The sequence below is a fragment of the Ranitomeya variabilis genome, chromosome 5 (genome assembly GCF_051348905.1).
Source record: "Ranitomeya variabilis isolate aRanVar5 chromosome 5, aRanVar5.hap1, whole genome shotgun sequence".
In the NCBI taxonomy this organism is placed as follows: domain Eukaryota; kingdom Metazoa; phylum Chordata; class Amphibia; order Anura; family Dendrobatidae; genus Ranitomeya; species Ranitomeya variabilis.
The window spans coordinates 610,229,227-610,246,313 of NC_135236.1; the positions used below are offsets into that span (position 1 = coordinate 610,229,227).

The 17,087-nt window shown below is 43.5% G+C and overlaps 1 protein-coding gene across 1 annotated transcript in view; it reads right to left on the reverse strand.

The window, feature by feature from the left end:
• ETF1 (eukaryotic translation termination factor 1) overlaps nt 1–17,087 on the reverse strand; it is a 65,152-nt gene that overhangs the window by 2,563 nt on the left and 45,502 nt on the right. Inside the window, exons 5-10 of the mRNA XM_077266083.1 lie at nt 16,088–16,226; nt 13,440–13,630; nt 10,399–10,528; nt 9,142–9,297; nt 8,990–9,054; nt 6,703–6,850 (exon numbers count right to left, since the gene is read on the reverse strand). Of these exons, the coding sequence (XP_077122198.1) occupies nt 6,703–6,850; nt 8,990–9,054; nt 9,142–9,297; nt 10,399–10,528; nt 13,440–13,630; nt 16,088–16,226 (829 nt within the window). The remainder of the gene's footprint in view (nt 1–6,702; nt 6,851–8,989; nt 9,055–9,141; nt 9,298–10,398; nt 10,529–13,439; nt 13,631–16,087; nt 16,227–17,087) is intronic.

Consider the following 17,087-nt stretch of genomic DNA (forward strand, 5'->3'; position numbering starts at 1 on the left):
TTTTTTTCTTATTTTGTAAACGAGCTGTTAAGATCTATGGGCCTGACACTGATCTGCATGAGAATCTGCCTCCAGAGCTTATTTTAGCCCCTTCACCCCTGAAACGGTCTTCACTTTTCTGACCAGACCAAAATTCTGACCAGTGTCACTTTATGTGGTAATAAGTCTGGAAGAGATCCCACTGAATCGGATATTAACTTTTAAACCTTCATGAAAAAAACAAATCAGCAATTTTTAATTTTTCCAGCAAAATTTACAAACCCTATGTAACAGAAAATACTGACAATTTTAAAAACATAATTCAAGAAGTTTTTTTTAACTCTTTAAAAAGGTGCTTCACGTGAATTAAAGCAATGGGGAAAAATAAATATTTTACTTCGACCCACAAAAATGTTGCTTTAGCCCAAAATTTTTACCACAAAAGGTAGCAGGAGAAAATTGGCTGTACAATTTGTTGAGCAATTTCTTTTGAGTACGCAGATACCCCATATATGGTGGAAAACTACAGTTTGGGTGCACGGCAAAGCTCAGAAGGGAAGGAGCACCATTCGACTTTTGGAGCACAAAATTGTCTGGAAAAGAAAGTGGACGTCATATGGGGCATATTTTAATATGGAGCATCTTATGGGGCCATCATAAACTTTCTGGAGCATTACATGGGGCTTCTGATTCAATATGGATATTCAAAAACACTTACGGTAACCTATTGATGTCTCAATTAATTTTACTTTTATTGGTATCTATTTTTACTTTTGACATTTACCGGTAGCTGATGCATTCCCCACCCTAGGCTTATACTCGAGTCATTAAGTTTTCCCAGTTTTTTGTGGCAAAATTGGGGGGGGGGGGGGGGGTGTCGGCTTATACTCGAGTATATACGGTAGTTCATCCAGGGGTGCAGTTTGTAAAATGGGGTCACTTATGGAGGGGGTGGATTCTGCTACCTCAGGTGCACTCCTAGATGGTCATGGCACCCATAAACCATAACAGCAAAATCTGCACTACATTATGGCGCTCCTTCCCTTCTGAGCTTTGCAATGTGTCAGAAAAGTATTTCCTGATTACATGTAGGGTATTTGTGCACTGAGGAGAAAGTTTTACAACATACTGAGGTCCATTGTTTCTTACAAGCCTTTAAAAGAATTAAAAACTTGGGGCTAAAGCAAAATTTTAGTGGTAAAAATGTAATTCTTTCTTTAGAGCCAATGGTATAAAATTCCGTGAGGCACATGTGGAGTCAACCTGATCATTGCATCCCTAGATGAATTCATTGGGAAAGGGGGGGTGGTGGTTTGTAAAATGAGGTCACTTATGGTGGGTAGGGGTGTTCTGCTGTTCTGGCACATCAGGGGCTCTGCCAATGTAATATGGCACCCTCAAACCATTTCACCAATACCTGAACTCCAATATGGCGCTCCTTCCATTCTGAGCTTTACACGGTGATTCAAAAGTAGTAGCTTTCGATCACATATGGGGTTACTGGTGTACTCGGGAAATTGAACAACAAATTCCGGGGTCCATTTTCTCTTGCCATCGTTGTGAAAATAAAAAACAAATTGGGGGCAAAAAAGGTTTGTGGAAAAATATATGTTTTTTATTTTCACAGATAAACGTTGTAAAATTCTATGAAGCATCTGTGGGTTCAAGTTGCTCACATGTCTAGATAAAGTCCTTAAGGGGTCTAGTTTAAAAAAAAATGGGGTCAGTTGTGGGGGATTTCCACTGCTTTTGGAACATCAGGGGCTCTCCAAGGAGACACGACACCCGAACACCATTCCTTCAAAGTCTGTTCAAAAACCTCACGCGTTCCTTTCTGTGTTCTGACGTGCGATTAAACAGTAGTTTTTCACCACAAATGTGGTATTTACACATTCCGTTGAAATAGCACAATAAATTTTGGGGACCATTTTCTCCTGTTACACTTTTGAAAGTAAAAAACGTGGGTCTAATAGAACATTTTTATGAGAAAAATGTGATTTATTTTCACGGCTCTGTGTTATAAACTTCTGTGAAGCACCTGAGAGTTCAAGTGCTCAGAACACAGATAAATTCCTTGAAGGGTATAGTTTCCAAAATAGGGCCACTTGTGGGAGGTGGGGTTTCACTGTTTAGGTACATCAAGTGTGGCTGTAGGGTTCCTGTGTCGTTTTTTGTATATCTCCAAAGAAATCCGTCGGTAGTTTATTTCAGTATGCTGCACAGGGAGCCAACGTTGGTGGATTGGTGGGAGCAGGCCGACACAGTCCGTGCTCCTACAGCCGGTACACGGACTGTGTCGGCCTGCTCCCACCAATCCACCAACGTTGGCTCCCTGTGCAGCATACTGAAATAAACTACCGACGGATTTCTATCCTCTCCAGTTTCTTTGGAGACATACAAAAAACGACACAGGAACCCTACAGCCACACTTGGTATATTATATTTCCCATATGAGACAGCTATACCTTCAAATTCTAAACTAATATTACTGTGTACTTGGCTTGAACGACATCAGCAATACACTGGCAAGTTCATACAACTGTGCCCATAACAAATTCATCACGGCCTCACAGTATACCTAGTCTAGTGAAACGTCTCAATAGGCGATATTGTGATCAAGGCCACGAGTTGGCCGAAACGTTTTTGTGCCTATCGCTTCACCATCACTATTGTCTAAATAAACTTTTTCACTTGGAGCAAACAAAAAAAACCATACGAGTGCAGTGATTATTCTACTTTATGGTTTATGGGTAGTGTTGAGCATTCCGATACTGCAAGTATCGGGTATCGGCCGATACTTGCTGTATCGGAATTTCCGATACCGAGATCCGATACTTTTGTGGTATCGGGTATCGGGTATCGCAACAACATTAATGTATTAATGTGTAAAAAAGAGAATTAAAATAAAAAATATCGCTATACTCACCTGTCCGACGCAGCCGGGACCTCAGCGAGGGAACCGGCAGCGTTGTTTGTTTAAATTTCGCGCTTTTACTTGGTTACGTGAAGTCCCGGCTTGTGATTGGTCAGGGCGGCCATGTTGCCGGGACGCGGACCAATCACAGCAAGCCGTGACGAAATTACGTCACGGCTTGCTGTGATTGGTCCGCGTCCCGGCAACATGGCCGCCATTAACCAATCACAAGCCGTGACGTCACGGGAGGCTGGACATGCGCGTATTTTGAAAAGCGCGCGTGTCCAGCCTCCAGTGACGTCCCGGCAACATGGCCGCCATTAACCAATCACAAGCCGTGACGTCACGGGAGGCTGGACATGCGCGTATTTTGAAAAGCGCGCGTGTCCAGCCTCCAGTGACGTCCCGGCAACATGGCCGCCATTAACCAATCACAAGCCGTGACGTCACGGGAGGCTGGACATGCGCTTATTTTGAAAAGCGCGCGTGTCCAGCCTCCAGTGACGTCCCGGCAACATGGCCGCCATTAACCAATCACAAGCCGTGACGTCACGGGAGGCTGGACATGCGCGTATTTTGAAAAGCGCGCGTGTCCAGCCTCCAGTGACGTCCCGGCAACATGGCCGCCATTAACCAATCACAAGCCGGGACGTCACGGGAGGCTGGACACGCGCGTATTTTGAAAAGCGCGCGTGTCCAGCCTCCCGTGACGTCACGGCTTGTGATTGGTTAATGGCCGCCATGTTGCCGGGACGCGGACCAATCACAGCAAGCCGTGACGTAATTTCGCCACGGCTTGCTGTGATTGGTCCGCGTCCCGGCAACATGGCGCCGTGACCAATCATAAGCCGGGACGTCACTGGAGGCTGGACACGCGCGCTTTTCAAAATACGCGCATGTCCAGCCTCCCGTGACGTCACGGCTTGTGATTGGTTAATGGCGGCCATGTTGCCGGGACGCGGACCAATCACAGCAAGCCGTGACGTAATTTCGTCACGGCTTGCTGTGATTGGTCCGCGTCCCGGCAACATGGCCGCCCTGACCAATCACAAGCCGGGACCTCACGTAACCAAGTAAAAGCGCGAATTTTAAACAAACAACGCTGCCGGTTCCCTCGCTGAGGTCCCGGCTGCGTCGGACAGGTGAGTATAGCGATATTTTTTATTTTAATTCTTTCTTTTACACATTAATATGGTTCCCAGGGCCTGAAGGAGAGTTTCCTCTCCTTCAGACCCTGGGAACCATCAGGAATACCGTCCGATACCTGAGTCCCATTGACTTGTATTGGTATCGGGTATCGGTATCGGATTGGATCCGATACTTTGCCGGTATCGGCCGATACTTTCCGATACCGATACTTTCAAGTATCGGACGGTATCGCTCAACACTATTTATGGGACTTAAGGCCCCTTTCACTGGCACCGTGAACCACAACAGTCGAGTGCTAGCTTTCTATGCCTTTTACACCTCAAACTCCAACACACCCCTAACCCTAATCCCAACCATAACCCTAACCACAACCCTAACCCTGACACACCCTTAACCCTAATCCCAACCGTAAATGTAATCTCAACCGTAAATGTAATCCAAACCCTAACCCTAGCTCCAACCCTAATGGAAAAATGGAAATAAATACATTTTTTTAATTTTTTTATTTTTCCTTAACTAAGGGGGTTTGATTTACTTTTATAGCGGGTTTTTTAGCGGATTTTTACGATTGGCAGCTGTCACACACTAAAAGACGCTTTTTATTGCAAAAAATATTTTTTTGCGTTACCACATTTTGAGAGCTATAATTTTTCCATATTTTGGTCCACAGAGTCATGTGAGGTCTTGTTTTTTGCGGGACGAGTTGACGTTTTTATTGGTAACATTTTCAGGCACGTGACTTTTTATCGCTTTTTATTCCGATTTTTGTGGCAGTATGACCAAAAACCAGCTATTCATGAATTTCTTTTGGGGGGGTGGGGGGCGTTTATACCGTTCCGTGTTTGGTAAAATGGATAAAGCAGCTTTATTCTTCGGGTCAGTAAGATTACAGCGATACCTTAGATTATTTTATGTTTTAGCGCTTTTATACGATAAAAACTATTTTACAGAAAAAATAATTATTTTTGCATTGCTTTATTCTGAGGACTATAACTTTTTTTATTTTTTTACTGATGACGCTGTATGGCGGCTTGTTTTTGTGGGACAAGATGACGTTTTCAGCGGTACCATGGTTATTTATATCTGTCTTTGATCTCGTACTATTCCACTTTTTGTTCGGCGGTATGATAATAAAGGGTTGTTTTTTGCCTCAATTTTTTTTTACGGTGTTCAATGAAGGGGTTAACTAGTGGGACAGTTTTATAGGTCGAGTCATTACGGCGATACTAAATGTGTACTTTTATTGTTTTTTTTATTTAGATAAAGGAATGTATTTATTGGAACAATATATACAATTTTTTTTATTTAGGAAATTTTTTTTTTTTTTTTTTACACATCTGAGTATTTTTTTTTTTTTTTTTTTACTTTGCACCAGGGTGGGGGGCATCACAGTAAAGTGACAGCCACCTCCCTACAGGACCCGGATGCAGCCCCGCGGCCATTTTGGATCTGGGGCCTGCAGGGAGAAGGGAGGAGACCCTCGGAGCAACGCGATCACATCGCGTTGCTCCGAGGGTCTCAGGGAAACACGCAGGGAGCCCCCTCCCTGCGCAATGCTTCCCTATACCGCCGGAACACTGCGATCATGTTTGATCGCAGTGTGGTTAATGTGAAGGGCGGCCCGTGACCACTTCTGGCACATAGCCAGATGTCAGCTGCGATAGTCAACTGACACCCGGCCGCGCTCCCCCCATGAGCGTGGCCGATCGCTATGAAGTACTATCCCATCCCTGGAAATTAAGTCCCAGGTCACCTTGACGGGATAGTACGTCAATCGGGATTAAGGGTATTTTCAAAATTTTCTCCAAATTTTGAATATTTTCACAAATTAACGCAAGTCGTACCAAAGAAATTGTACCACTATCACGAAGTACAACACGTCATTAGAAAATCTCAGAATCAGCGGGACCCATTGAAGCGTTACCACATAAAGTGACACTGGTCAGAATTGTCGGCAAAAAAAATCATTTGAACAGGTGATGTGTTGTGTTAATAAAAACATGATATTATACCGAAGCAGAATAATCATATTGGTCATTGTTCTGTCCCCAGCCTTGTTAGTCGGTCTTTGTGAAAAAGCAATAAAAGACCAACTTCTACATTAGTTGATCAATGTTCATTTAAATGCTGGAAATGGGCAGAGTAAATGCCCGCTAAATGTTGCGGTGTGGTGGTGCAATATCACTTACTCAGCTCAGAGTTAGTGTGTCAGAAACCAGGCCTGTCCACAGGGGAGCAGATGTGGTGTAACCAGGGCTGTGGAGTCGGAGCCCATTATGGTGGAGTCGGAGTCATGGAAATTGAGTCGGAGGTTTGGCTTACCGACTCCACAGCCCTGGGGGTAACAGCCAGATCTCCAGCAATAGGTGAACTCACAGGGAGGTCGGCACTGTATCTGGCTGCTCTCTGGCTATGACAGCAGATGAAGGCAGGGAGCACTGATTATTTCCATTTAGATGGTGGGATTGAAAGTGCCTCACCCAAGACAACAACCTAATATTATAAACACATGCATTATAGCAAAAGTGCATCAAAGTAATCCCATTACATAGTAACCCAGTACCACAAATGTAGCCCACCTGCTTCCCCATTTATTTTTTTTGCAGGTACACTGGGCAAGAAACCTTATACATGGCAGGTCCCAATTATTGTGCATTTACCTCCAATTCCACCAAATCCTTTCACAAATTGAGATCCTTCTTGTGACTTGTCTGTAACAATCTCCAGTGTTGCTCCAAACTTCTTGTAGTTATTAGCAAACCATTCTAGTAGAGGCATACTCTCTATCAGCTCATGCTCTTGTCCAGTCTAAAGGGAAGATCAGAAATAGGACTATAAAAACCTGAAATAAGTCCCCAAGAAATCGTCACTCGGTGGCTTCACAGCAGAAACCAATAGCTCATCAGCATTCTTGTGGGAAACCGTGCGCTCTTGTCCCCTGATATCATTGTATCCCGGACCCTCAGCTGTACCATACAACACTCCAACTCCTAGAGTGACTGCAGTGTGGACCGGTATTCAGTAACTCCATGCTAGTGTCATAGGAATACATAGAGACCACCCCAAAGACTCTGATACGGAGAATCATTTGGTGCAACCGAGGGTCCAGGATGGAGCCAATTATGCAGCAATAAACAGAACAGAAGAGGACATTATCCTTGACGGCGATCACCTCAAGGCAACACTGGGGCGGAGGGGTATGTAATAGAAAGACTGCTGAGTAACTGGAAAATAGGGATTTTTGTGTACTCACCATAAAATCCTTTTCTCTGAGCCACTCATTGGGGGACACAGGACCATGTTCAAGCTGTGTCCCCCAATGTGGCGAAGGAGAAAAAAAATATTTCAAAGTATAGTGCCGTCTGCAGAAGACCCCATTCACACTTATGGGGGGGGGGGGGGTATCTGTTGACACACTGATATGGGTGGCTAATATAATGCAGGGAGTTTGAGCCGTTCGCTGACAGTGTGGCACATGACAAGCTGCAAGAAGTGCCCGCTACCGGAGATGAAAAATGGACATTTACCAGATGCCACTGTCCTGAGACCCCTCTTTTCCCCCAACTGTCTCTGCTTTAGCCCAGTTATCTAAGGCTGACAATTAGGTTTTCTAGTCAGAGAAATAAGGCACATTCCCTACTGTATGAGATTCTGTAAAATCCAGAGAGCGTTCTTTTCCCACTTCCCCTTTCCACACTAATCTCATCTTCCAAGGCCTAATTGTTTCTGCATGAGGGACTTATTTTTCCCTTTGTTTGCGCATGTGTAATAAGTGAAGTAATTAACACACTGGCCGCAGTCTTCTGCAGTTTCATCGGCACTATGTTCCGGCACCATGTGACCGTGTTTGTCATGAGGTGCGGGGGTCACTTCTGGAATGTTCTTAATGTAAAATATAACAACCTCAAAACAAGGCTCTGTAGCTCAGGCTCAGATTTATACTGAGAGAGAAACCGGTGCTTCACACTGGTGACACTGATTGTACAGGTCACAAACGTGGCCATGTGGGGCCGGAAGAGACCAGAGCACTGCTGAAAACAGGGGCCAGTGAGTATTACTTTTTTTCCGCTTGACCAAGTAGACTGTCTGAACTAAACTATCCGTTCACTCTAAACTGGATGGGATAAAAACAAAATAGAAAACTGAATTCCAAAGTAGATCATCCGTGTTTCATTAGTTTTGCACTAATCCTCCATAAACTTTAATGTCAGAGTCTGAGCCGAAAAAGAGATTAAGACATGCTCAGTCTCACCACCGGAGAGAAGGAGCCGGTTTTAAAACTGTATCAATGAAACTATGGGTCAATGTCTGAGAATAATGCAGACAGCACACGATTGTGTGAATGTAGCCTCAGTCCCATGTATGTAGAGAGGCCAATACATACATTATTTTCATTACATTTTGCATTTACATTGCGTCATTCATTAGGTTTCATGGATCACAGTCCATTAATACTGACTGGACCAGATTCATCAAGACCGGCATTGTTCACACCTATCTTGATGAGGGAGAGTGCTGGAATCAGATGATCCCAACTCATGAAGAAGTGGACATCTCTTAATGAATCTGAAGCATCTGACAAGTGGTGTGGACTTACTCTAGTACTGAAGTGAGAATTCTGGCTTCGGGAACGCCACCATGGTTCATCGCGAATTAGACGAGCAGAGGAATCCAGCACCACCCCAACTCTGCTCATTTGGTCATGGATGGGAGAAATGGTCACGTAAACAACAAAAAATGCAAGATCTTGACACGCAACTCCAAGGTGCTCCTAAATTTTGCAATTTATTTTTAAAGGTTTTAAGCCAGAATTCTGGTGTCAATGCTTTGAGGAGTCGTGCCCATTGAGGTTACTCTGGTATTGTGCCGAGTTTTACTCGCAACAGATATTACAATATCAGCTGAGCCAACAATAGTGAAGCCGGAGCGTTACTACATAATTCATACCTCTTTGTCAGTGAAGTGTGATTTGTCCTTTTCTTGTTCTGGTGTTAGGTAAAGAACTTTCTCTTCTAAAAAAAGGGGGAAAAACAATGTCAGGCTTATTGGAGCATCAACCAACTTTCAAAAAGCTTAAATGGGGAGAAAAAGAGAATTACCTTCAGAACCATTACATCTTAAGACATATCTCATGATATCCAGGTTCTCATACACGATCAGAATTTCCACTGCTCCCATTTCCAATGCCTTTAGTGTGTCTTCAACACCAAAACAATATTTCCCCGTGTCCTGGCTGATCTCATCAAAGTATCTCCCTGCGAATGAAACACACTAATTTTAGTTCAGAAACTAATTCTAGACAACTGTGATTGTACCTACATTTTCACCAGGTTTCCTCTCTGCAGGCGCCATTTCCTAATTTGCAATTCACTCTGAGCTGGTAGGGGGAGACTTGCTGCTATGATCCCTCCCATGCACAGCACACACAGGGATTCTGGTGTTATTTTTAAGCATGGAGGAGCTTAAACAGCAGCCTGGAGCTGTCTGGACGTGAATGCAGCACTGGGATGAGGTAACAAGCTTGTTAAAAAGCTCAGCACTATTTTTCTGTGGGTCCCTCTGCTCCACACTCCTCCTGTCCATAGAGTATAATAGGAGGTGTAACCTGATACCTCACTGTGCTGTCATTTCATCAGAATGAATGGTACATCCAGGAACGGAGTGGAAGTTGGGAAGAAGTAACTCATAATTGGAGAAAAGCGTATTTCTCTGATAAGAAGCTTTGCATCTTACAATACCTCTACTATTCTTTTATACAAAGTTTGCTGAAGGTATATTTCCTATTTATACAAATTGCACGTTAAAGAGGTTACCCAGCATCTACCACTATGTTATTCATAATAGAGGAATGAACATGTTTATACGGGATGTGTGTTCATTCCTCTATAGTGTACATATATTACATGTTTATCCATGGCCAATATGCATAAGGAATCTAAAATACCGCTCTCTATCTTTGGACCTATACGTTACGTTCATTCTTTTTATTTATTCCTTCTCTTTATTTCTTTTTAGTACGTCCCCATTTTAATCAATAGATCATGGAATAAAAATAAGTCCCACAACTGGATGAGTTAAAAAGAACTGTTCCTGAGCGGAGATAATCTAATATATATGTGTTTCTGCTGTGTACTGTGTAATTTCCGTGTCTGACCGTGCAGGGACATGGTCTGATCATACCACAGCTCCTGCGCAGGGGGGAAAGCAACAATTGTACAAAAGTTGAGCGACTTTTCAAAGTATAAAGTCTACACTACAGCAGAAATCTGGTGAAAACACTTCCGAATTGCGGCCTTAGTGCCCCATTTTACTTGTAGAGAAACCTTTTGTTCTTACCTAGCCCAAACCATACATACCTATTAGCTTCTTTTCTTGGATAAATTTCACATTAGAAAGGACCTCTGTCGAGAGCTCAATTGCTTGGTTAAAACCATTTTCTCCCCCATAAGAGATATCTACTAGCTTCAGAACTTTGGATTGCAATCGCTGCAAAGAAACAAGAAGTTCATCCTTAAACAATTGTAAAAGGAAGACAAAGAATCATGTACATCCAATCATTGTGCAGATCTGCTCTGTGCAGTAAACGTGTGGATTGCAGAAAAAGAGCAGAAAAAAATATTCATAAATGATCTTTGCATAATTCTGAAGAGGAGTGCAGACCCAACAGACTGACCGTTTTGACCATCAACGCCTTATGCAGTCTGCTATGTAGTACTCTAGAAACTTCACAGTCAAGTTTTTAGTGAATCATTTTTGAAATTTTTTTTTAGTATAGTTCTTCTGATTTGCTATGTTGCTTACCCCATATGCAGGGCACCGCAGTAGCTGAGGTATCCATGGTCACGACCAGTAACCGCTAACTTACTCACTATGACTTGTTGTAACCATGGATATTCCAAGCTACTGCAATGCCCTGCACATGGAGTAAGCGACATGGTGAATCAGAAGAACTGCACTACAGTTTCTAATTGGAAGTATTTGCTAACATTATTGTTAGGCCTCCTACATACTGGGATAGGATCTTGGAGATGGGAATACCTCTAAGTACAAGCAGCATCACAGAAGAGCCGACAGGTTGTCTTTATAAGACTAAACATGGGATCACAAGAGTGGAAACTAAAGCACAAATTCATAGAGACTTTTTTTTTTTTTTTAGGCTGAGCAAGATGCATCAAATTAATTGCGAATTGCATGTCTTAATGAATTTAGGGATTTTTCAGTTGCTGCGCGCCACCATAAGAAATGTACTCCAGACAAAACCTGTAGCCCACTTATCGGATATTACGATTAATTCACGCAGCCTCTAGCTAAGCCACGTCAATTTTCACAAAAAGTTAACGGGACTGGGGTAGAAACCACCATCAAAGAGATATGAATTGCTGGTGGGCTCCGGTGCATTGTCTGATTTGTGCACCAGTAAGTATATTCTATATAGCAGTAATTGCACTCAATTTCATATAGTCAATGTTTGCATACACCGCAGGAATTAGTGCGTGCTGCTATACTCTTGTCTGTGTAATATGCAGTCACAGCAGCTTGCACCTGTTCACACTTGCTTTATTCTGGTTGGAGGTGCAGGTCAGTTTTTCGTAGTATACTACTGGAGGTGGTGACAGCTGCCTTTTCTGATCGAGTACTCCTACCATCAGCCTAAGGAGTGGCAGGTTTGATAAATATTAGGTTTAGGGTTCTATCTAAGGTCACCTTGTTGCGGCTGGTGGGTTCTCGTGAATTGGCCAATTTATGGGGCAAGTACCGTTTTTTCAGACTATAAGAAGCACTTTATTTCCTCTAAATTTTTTTGAAGGTGTTTCTTATAGTACAGATGTACCTAATATATTTATGTCCCCTGTGTCTGTGGATGAAAGAGGTACACCAGGACGGGGGACAATATATACCTAGATAGGGGATATTACCCCTATAGCAGTGTCAGCAGCAGCAGCTCCCCCATAACAGTGTGTCATGACCACATTTTTTGTTTTTATTTTTTATTTCTGTTTTCCTCCTCTAAAACCTAGGTGCGTCTCAGTCTGCAAAATATGGCATCTTTTGCATAGCAGTAATGCAGTCTAGTGATAATCTGTTCATTGTTTGCATACATTTTAGCACTTCCATAGGGCAGCTATATTCTTTAGTTTGTAGAAAATCCAAACAAAAATGTATGATGAGCCATCTGGAAAAGTATAATGTTACAGGGTATATACACTAGACTCCTTGATAAGGCGTTGATCCAGGGAACTAGTCTGATTGCCGTATGTGGAGTCGGGAAGGAATTTTTTTCCCCATGGTGGAGTTACTCTTTGCCACATGGGTTTTTTTTGCCTTCCTCTGGATCAACATGTTAGGGCATGTTAGGTTAGGCTATGTTAGGTTAGGCTATGGGTTTAACTAAACTTAATGTCTTCCTTCAACCTTAATAACTATGTAACTATAGTATTTGGGACCTACTCTTTCTGCACTCATGTGTAAGTGTCATTGGTATGGGAACCCGACAGGCTCCCCCCATGCCCTCTAACCCACCAGCATTTGTGTATCTATTGTCAAATTTCCTGCCTAACCAGCCCTTTATACCCTTTGTCACGTAAAACAAGGCACATTTGCATAAAAAAAAATAGTTTCTAAATACTTTAAACATGGGTTTAGGTGACTAAGGGTGTAAAGGGCTGGTTAGGAAGGGAATCTAGCAGTACATATACAAAATGCTGATGGGTTAGTGGTCATGAGGACCTGTCAGGTTTTCTTTAAAAAAGGGCTACACTGATTGACCGTAACCATAAGTAATACAATCATACAACTTAACATCACTTTTAGATGTATTCAGGATTCGATTATAAATCTTTTTAATTTTCAATAGTGCACTGTATTCCACCTATCTGGATTGGTCTCCGGTTCAGCAATTCCACTCCCAACCCAATGTTGACAAGTTTCCAGTGCCGGCACATGATCAGGGCTGTATGTGAAGGTGGCTGGCAGAATGCTCATTTCATTATCTAAGTTGCCCCTCTTATGTTTATGCAGTAGCAAAGATAGAAAGGGACCATCTCGGCTATCAAAGCAAACAGGTTCAACACCCCCCGCCATACACAAAACTGATGACGTGCCAACACAAGACAAGTTGAGCTACAAGAATGCAGAAGGCGAATATAAGTGCCACAGGGCAATTTTTTATAAATTGCCAAGGTTATTAAATCTGAGGGGCATAAACCTTCACAGTCTGTGTATAAGCAGCAAAAGAAGATTGCGACACAGCAAAGAGATAGGGAAACCGTGGCAGAGACCCCAATTATGTGTGTCATACCTTACATAACCAAGTACGACAATGACGTTTGTGGTCACGTGGGCAATAGCTGGCAGCAGTCTCGGCACAGGTGGACTTTACCAGTAGTAAACCTCTCACCTGATCAAACATATCAGACTGACTAAGCTCCGTCTTGAAGTCAGCTGACCCCGCTAACACGAGACCAGCTACGTTCACTTTATCGCCAGAGATAAACAGCTGCACAGCAGTTTCTGCTACTTTCCTAACGTAATTGTGACGTTTCTCCATTCGTAGACGTGCAAAACGCAGAGCAGACTGCCCTCCTCTGCCTGTGGGAGGAAGAGACATTACATTATGAGGAGCAAAGACGAGAAGAATCACCCTTCATATTACTGCTTTAGCATTTTAGTTTGGGCTTAAAGGGGTTGTATAGTCTAAATGGTTACGTCTGCAGTCATCCTGTGTGACCGCAGACTTATGAATCCCCCCAGCGCTCGCACTGTGGGAATTCTCCTGGACCGAAGGTATGTATGCGTTACATGTACTCCCGGCCAGAACCTGTCTAGTGGGCACGTCCTCGCTCCATACACTTGCTGTCTGAAGAAACACCAGTCTTAAGACCTTTGTGAGCTGAGGAGAAAGGCTGTAATATCAGAATAAATCTTCTCAGCTGACTGAGCAGAAAGGATTTTTTTCCTCCAGTCTCAGCTGTGTGTTCATGAGCAGTCTGCCAGCCAAGAATATTTATATCTTCTTCTGTCACAGCCCTTCTCCTCAGCCAGCCAAGATGTGTATCTTCTTCTGTCACAGCCCTTCTCCTCAGCCAGCCAAGAAGATGTGTATCTTCTTCTGTCACAGCCCTTCTCCTCAGCCAGCCAAGAATATTTGTATCTTCTGTCACAGCCCTTCTCCTCAGCCAGCCAAGAAGATGTGTATCTTCTTCTGTCACAGCCCTTCTCCTCAGCCAGCCAAGAAGATGTGTATCTTCTTCTGTCACAGCCCTTCTCCTCAGCCAACCAAAGAAGATGTGTATCTTCTTCTGTCACAGCCCTTCACCTCAGCCAGCCAAGAGGATTTGTATCTTCTTCTGTCACAGCCCTTCTCAGGCAGGCCAGAAGATTTGTATTTTCTTCTGTCACAGCCCTTCTCCTCAGCCAGCCAAGAGGATTTGTATCTTCTTCTGTCACGGCCCTTCTCCTCAGCCAGCCAAGAGGATTTGTATCTTCTTCTGTCACAGCCCTTCTCCTCAACCAACCAAGAAGATTTGTTTCTTCTTCTGTCACAGCCCTTTTCCGGCAGCTCACCATGATATGTGTGCTTGCGATAGAGCTCTATCAAGTTGAGACATTAGTCTAAGGCTACTTTCACACTACCATCGGTACGGGGCCGTTGCAAACCGTCGGCCCGACGGACGTTGTGCTAAATTTAGCACAACGTGGGCAGCGGATGCAGTTTTACAACACATCCGCTGCCCATTGCGATGAGCGGGGAGGAGGGGGCGGAGTTTCGGCCACGCATACGCAGTCGAAAATGGCGGACACGTCGCACAAAAAAAAGTTACATTGAACGTTTTTTGTGCGTCATGTCTGCCAAAACACGACGGATCCGTCGCACATGTGACTATAACGGGCTACCATCTAAATTACATAACAGGGGCCACTTTCTTAAATTCTTCAAGAACCCCTTTAGGCTATGTTCACTCATTGCATTTTTGCTGCGTTTTTCCTAAGGCAAAACCTACTCTCTAGGCAGTAAGAAACTTGCCTCAAAAAAAGCAGGTTTTGCTTAGTTTTTATTGTGATTTTTGCATAATTTGTGTCATGGTACATTTGTTTCTTGTGCAAGTTTAGTGCAAAAAAACAAACAAAAAACTGATTCTACTTAATCAGGTTGTCACAAAAAAAACAGATACCTGCGTTTTTTCAGCATTATTTTTTTCCACCACCCATTGCTTTCAATGGGTGAAAAATGCTGAAAGAAGTGACATGCTCTGAACCCAAGGTTTTGCACATAATGCTGAGGACAAACCAAGCTGTGTGCGCGATAGTTCTCAAATCTCAAACTTGGCTGGTAGTGTAAAACGCATGCGAAAACTTGCAATAAAACACAAAAAAGCTGAAAAAACAACAACGTGTGAACATAGCCTATTTGTCCATTTACACTGCAAGATAATGAACAAGCATTCTTTGGAACGCTCATTTCACAATAACAATGCAGTGTATACAGGCTGAAGATCATCCAACAAACAAGGAAAACCCTTATTTGTCGTGAAGCGTGATCTTTTGTGTTCCAAAAATACCCTTCCTATAAAATATGTAAATCTTTATTAGTATGCATTAATACCCCCATATGAAACAAATTCTATATACAGTATTTATCTAAGGGTATAGACAGTCAATCCTATTGGGAGCAAGAATATAGTCAACCCGATTAGGATAAATCCCGGTAAAGTGCACAGTTTTGTTGTAGGAACAAGGGTGAAGACCATCATCTAGGACCAGACTTACGGGAAAACAATACATCAATATATGGGGGGGGGGGGGGGTGTTTAAAATTAAATATACCTCTATTAGGATCCTAGGTCAGTTCAATCTGATATGCAGTGTGCCTGTACAGAAGGGCAATTCAGTTGCTGATCAAGTATACATGTGGGTGGTCAGCAAGTCGTGCATTGTAAATGGACACGAGTCAAGATTTGCTCCACTAATGGTTCAGAACATGAACATTCCTCAGCTAATTGAGTTCCACCCCCTTGTGTTAAGATCTAACAGGTCAATGAGTCTCACCATGCTTCTTTGGAAGATCCACAGTGAATTTGTGCAGCACTTCTCTTGTATTGCCTTGTAGAGTTCCAAAAAGCGCTCCACTTCCATCTATTACTATGAATCCAAACTTGCTGTCATCAGAAAGGAGAGCTGTAAGAGCCTGAAAACACAACACATCCAAAACATGACATCCTTCTGAAAGAATTGCAGGTACGCAGTCTTTTGTAGTGATTTCATGTAATAAGTACCGTATTTTTCTGACTATCAAGACACTTTTTCCCAAAATATTTTTTGGGGAAAACGGGCGTATGTCTTATAGTCTGAATGTACTCAGTTAGCGTGGTGGTAGGAGTCGGGAGAATCTTCCGGTGGTCCGACACTGCAGGACGATTATCTCGCTCCCACCCCAGCCTGGTGCGGCAGATTCGGTGGTGCAAGGGAAGGGGGGGGGGCTCCGGCGACATTGTGAAAGTCCGTGGCCCCCACACTTCTATTGCCTCAGTGCTGTGGCCTCAGGGAAAATGGCCGCCGGCGCATGCGCAGATTGAGATCTTGTCTCCCGAGATCTTGTTGCAGAGATCTCAATCTGTGCATGCGCACCTCTGGTGGCCATTTTCCCTGAGGCCACAACATTGAGGCAATAGAAGTCTGGGGACCACGGGCTTTCACAAAATGTCACCGTAGTCCCCACACCACCGAGCACCGCTGAACCTGCACACCAGTCTGGGTCATATCATCGCCAGAGGACCAAACACCCCCTGTGACTCCGCTCCACTAGCGCTGCCGATACCTGTCCTCGGTAAGCTGTATTCAGGACTGTAAGACGGACCCCCATTTGACGCATTCATTTTTTCCCCACTTTCCTCCTGAAAATTTGGGGTGCTTCTTATGATTCGCTGCGTGTTAATAGTCCGAAAAATAAGGTAATGCCTGGCATAATTTACATTTAAAGTTCCTTCATCTAGTCGCCTTAGAGACGCAGCTCAGCTATTGTCAACTTAGACTGCTGTTCTATTTTATA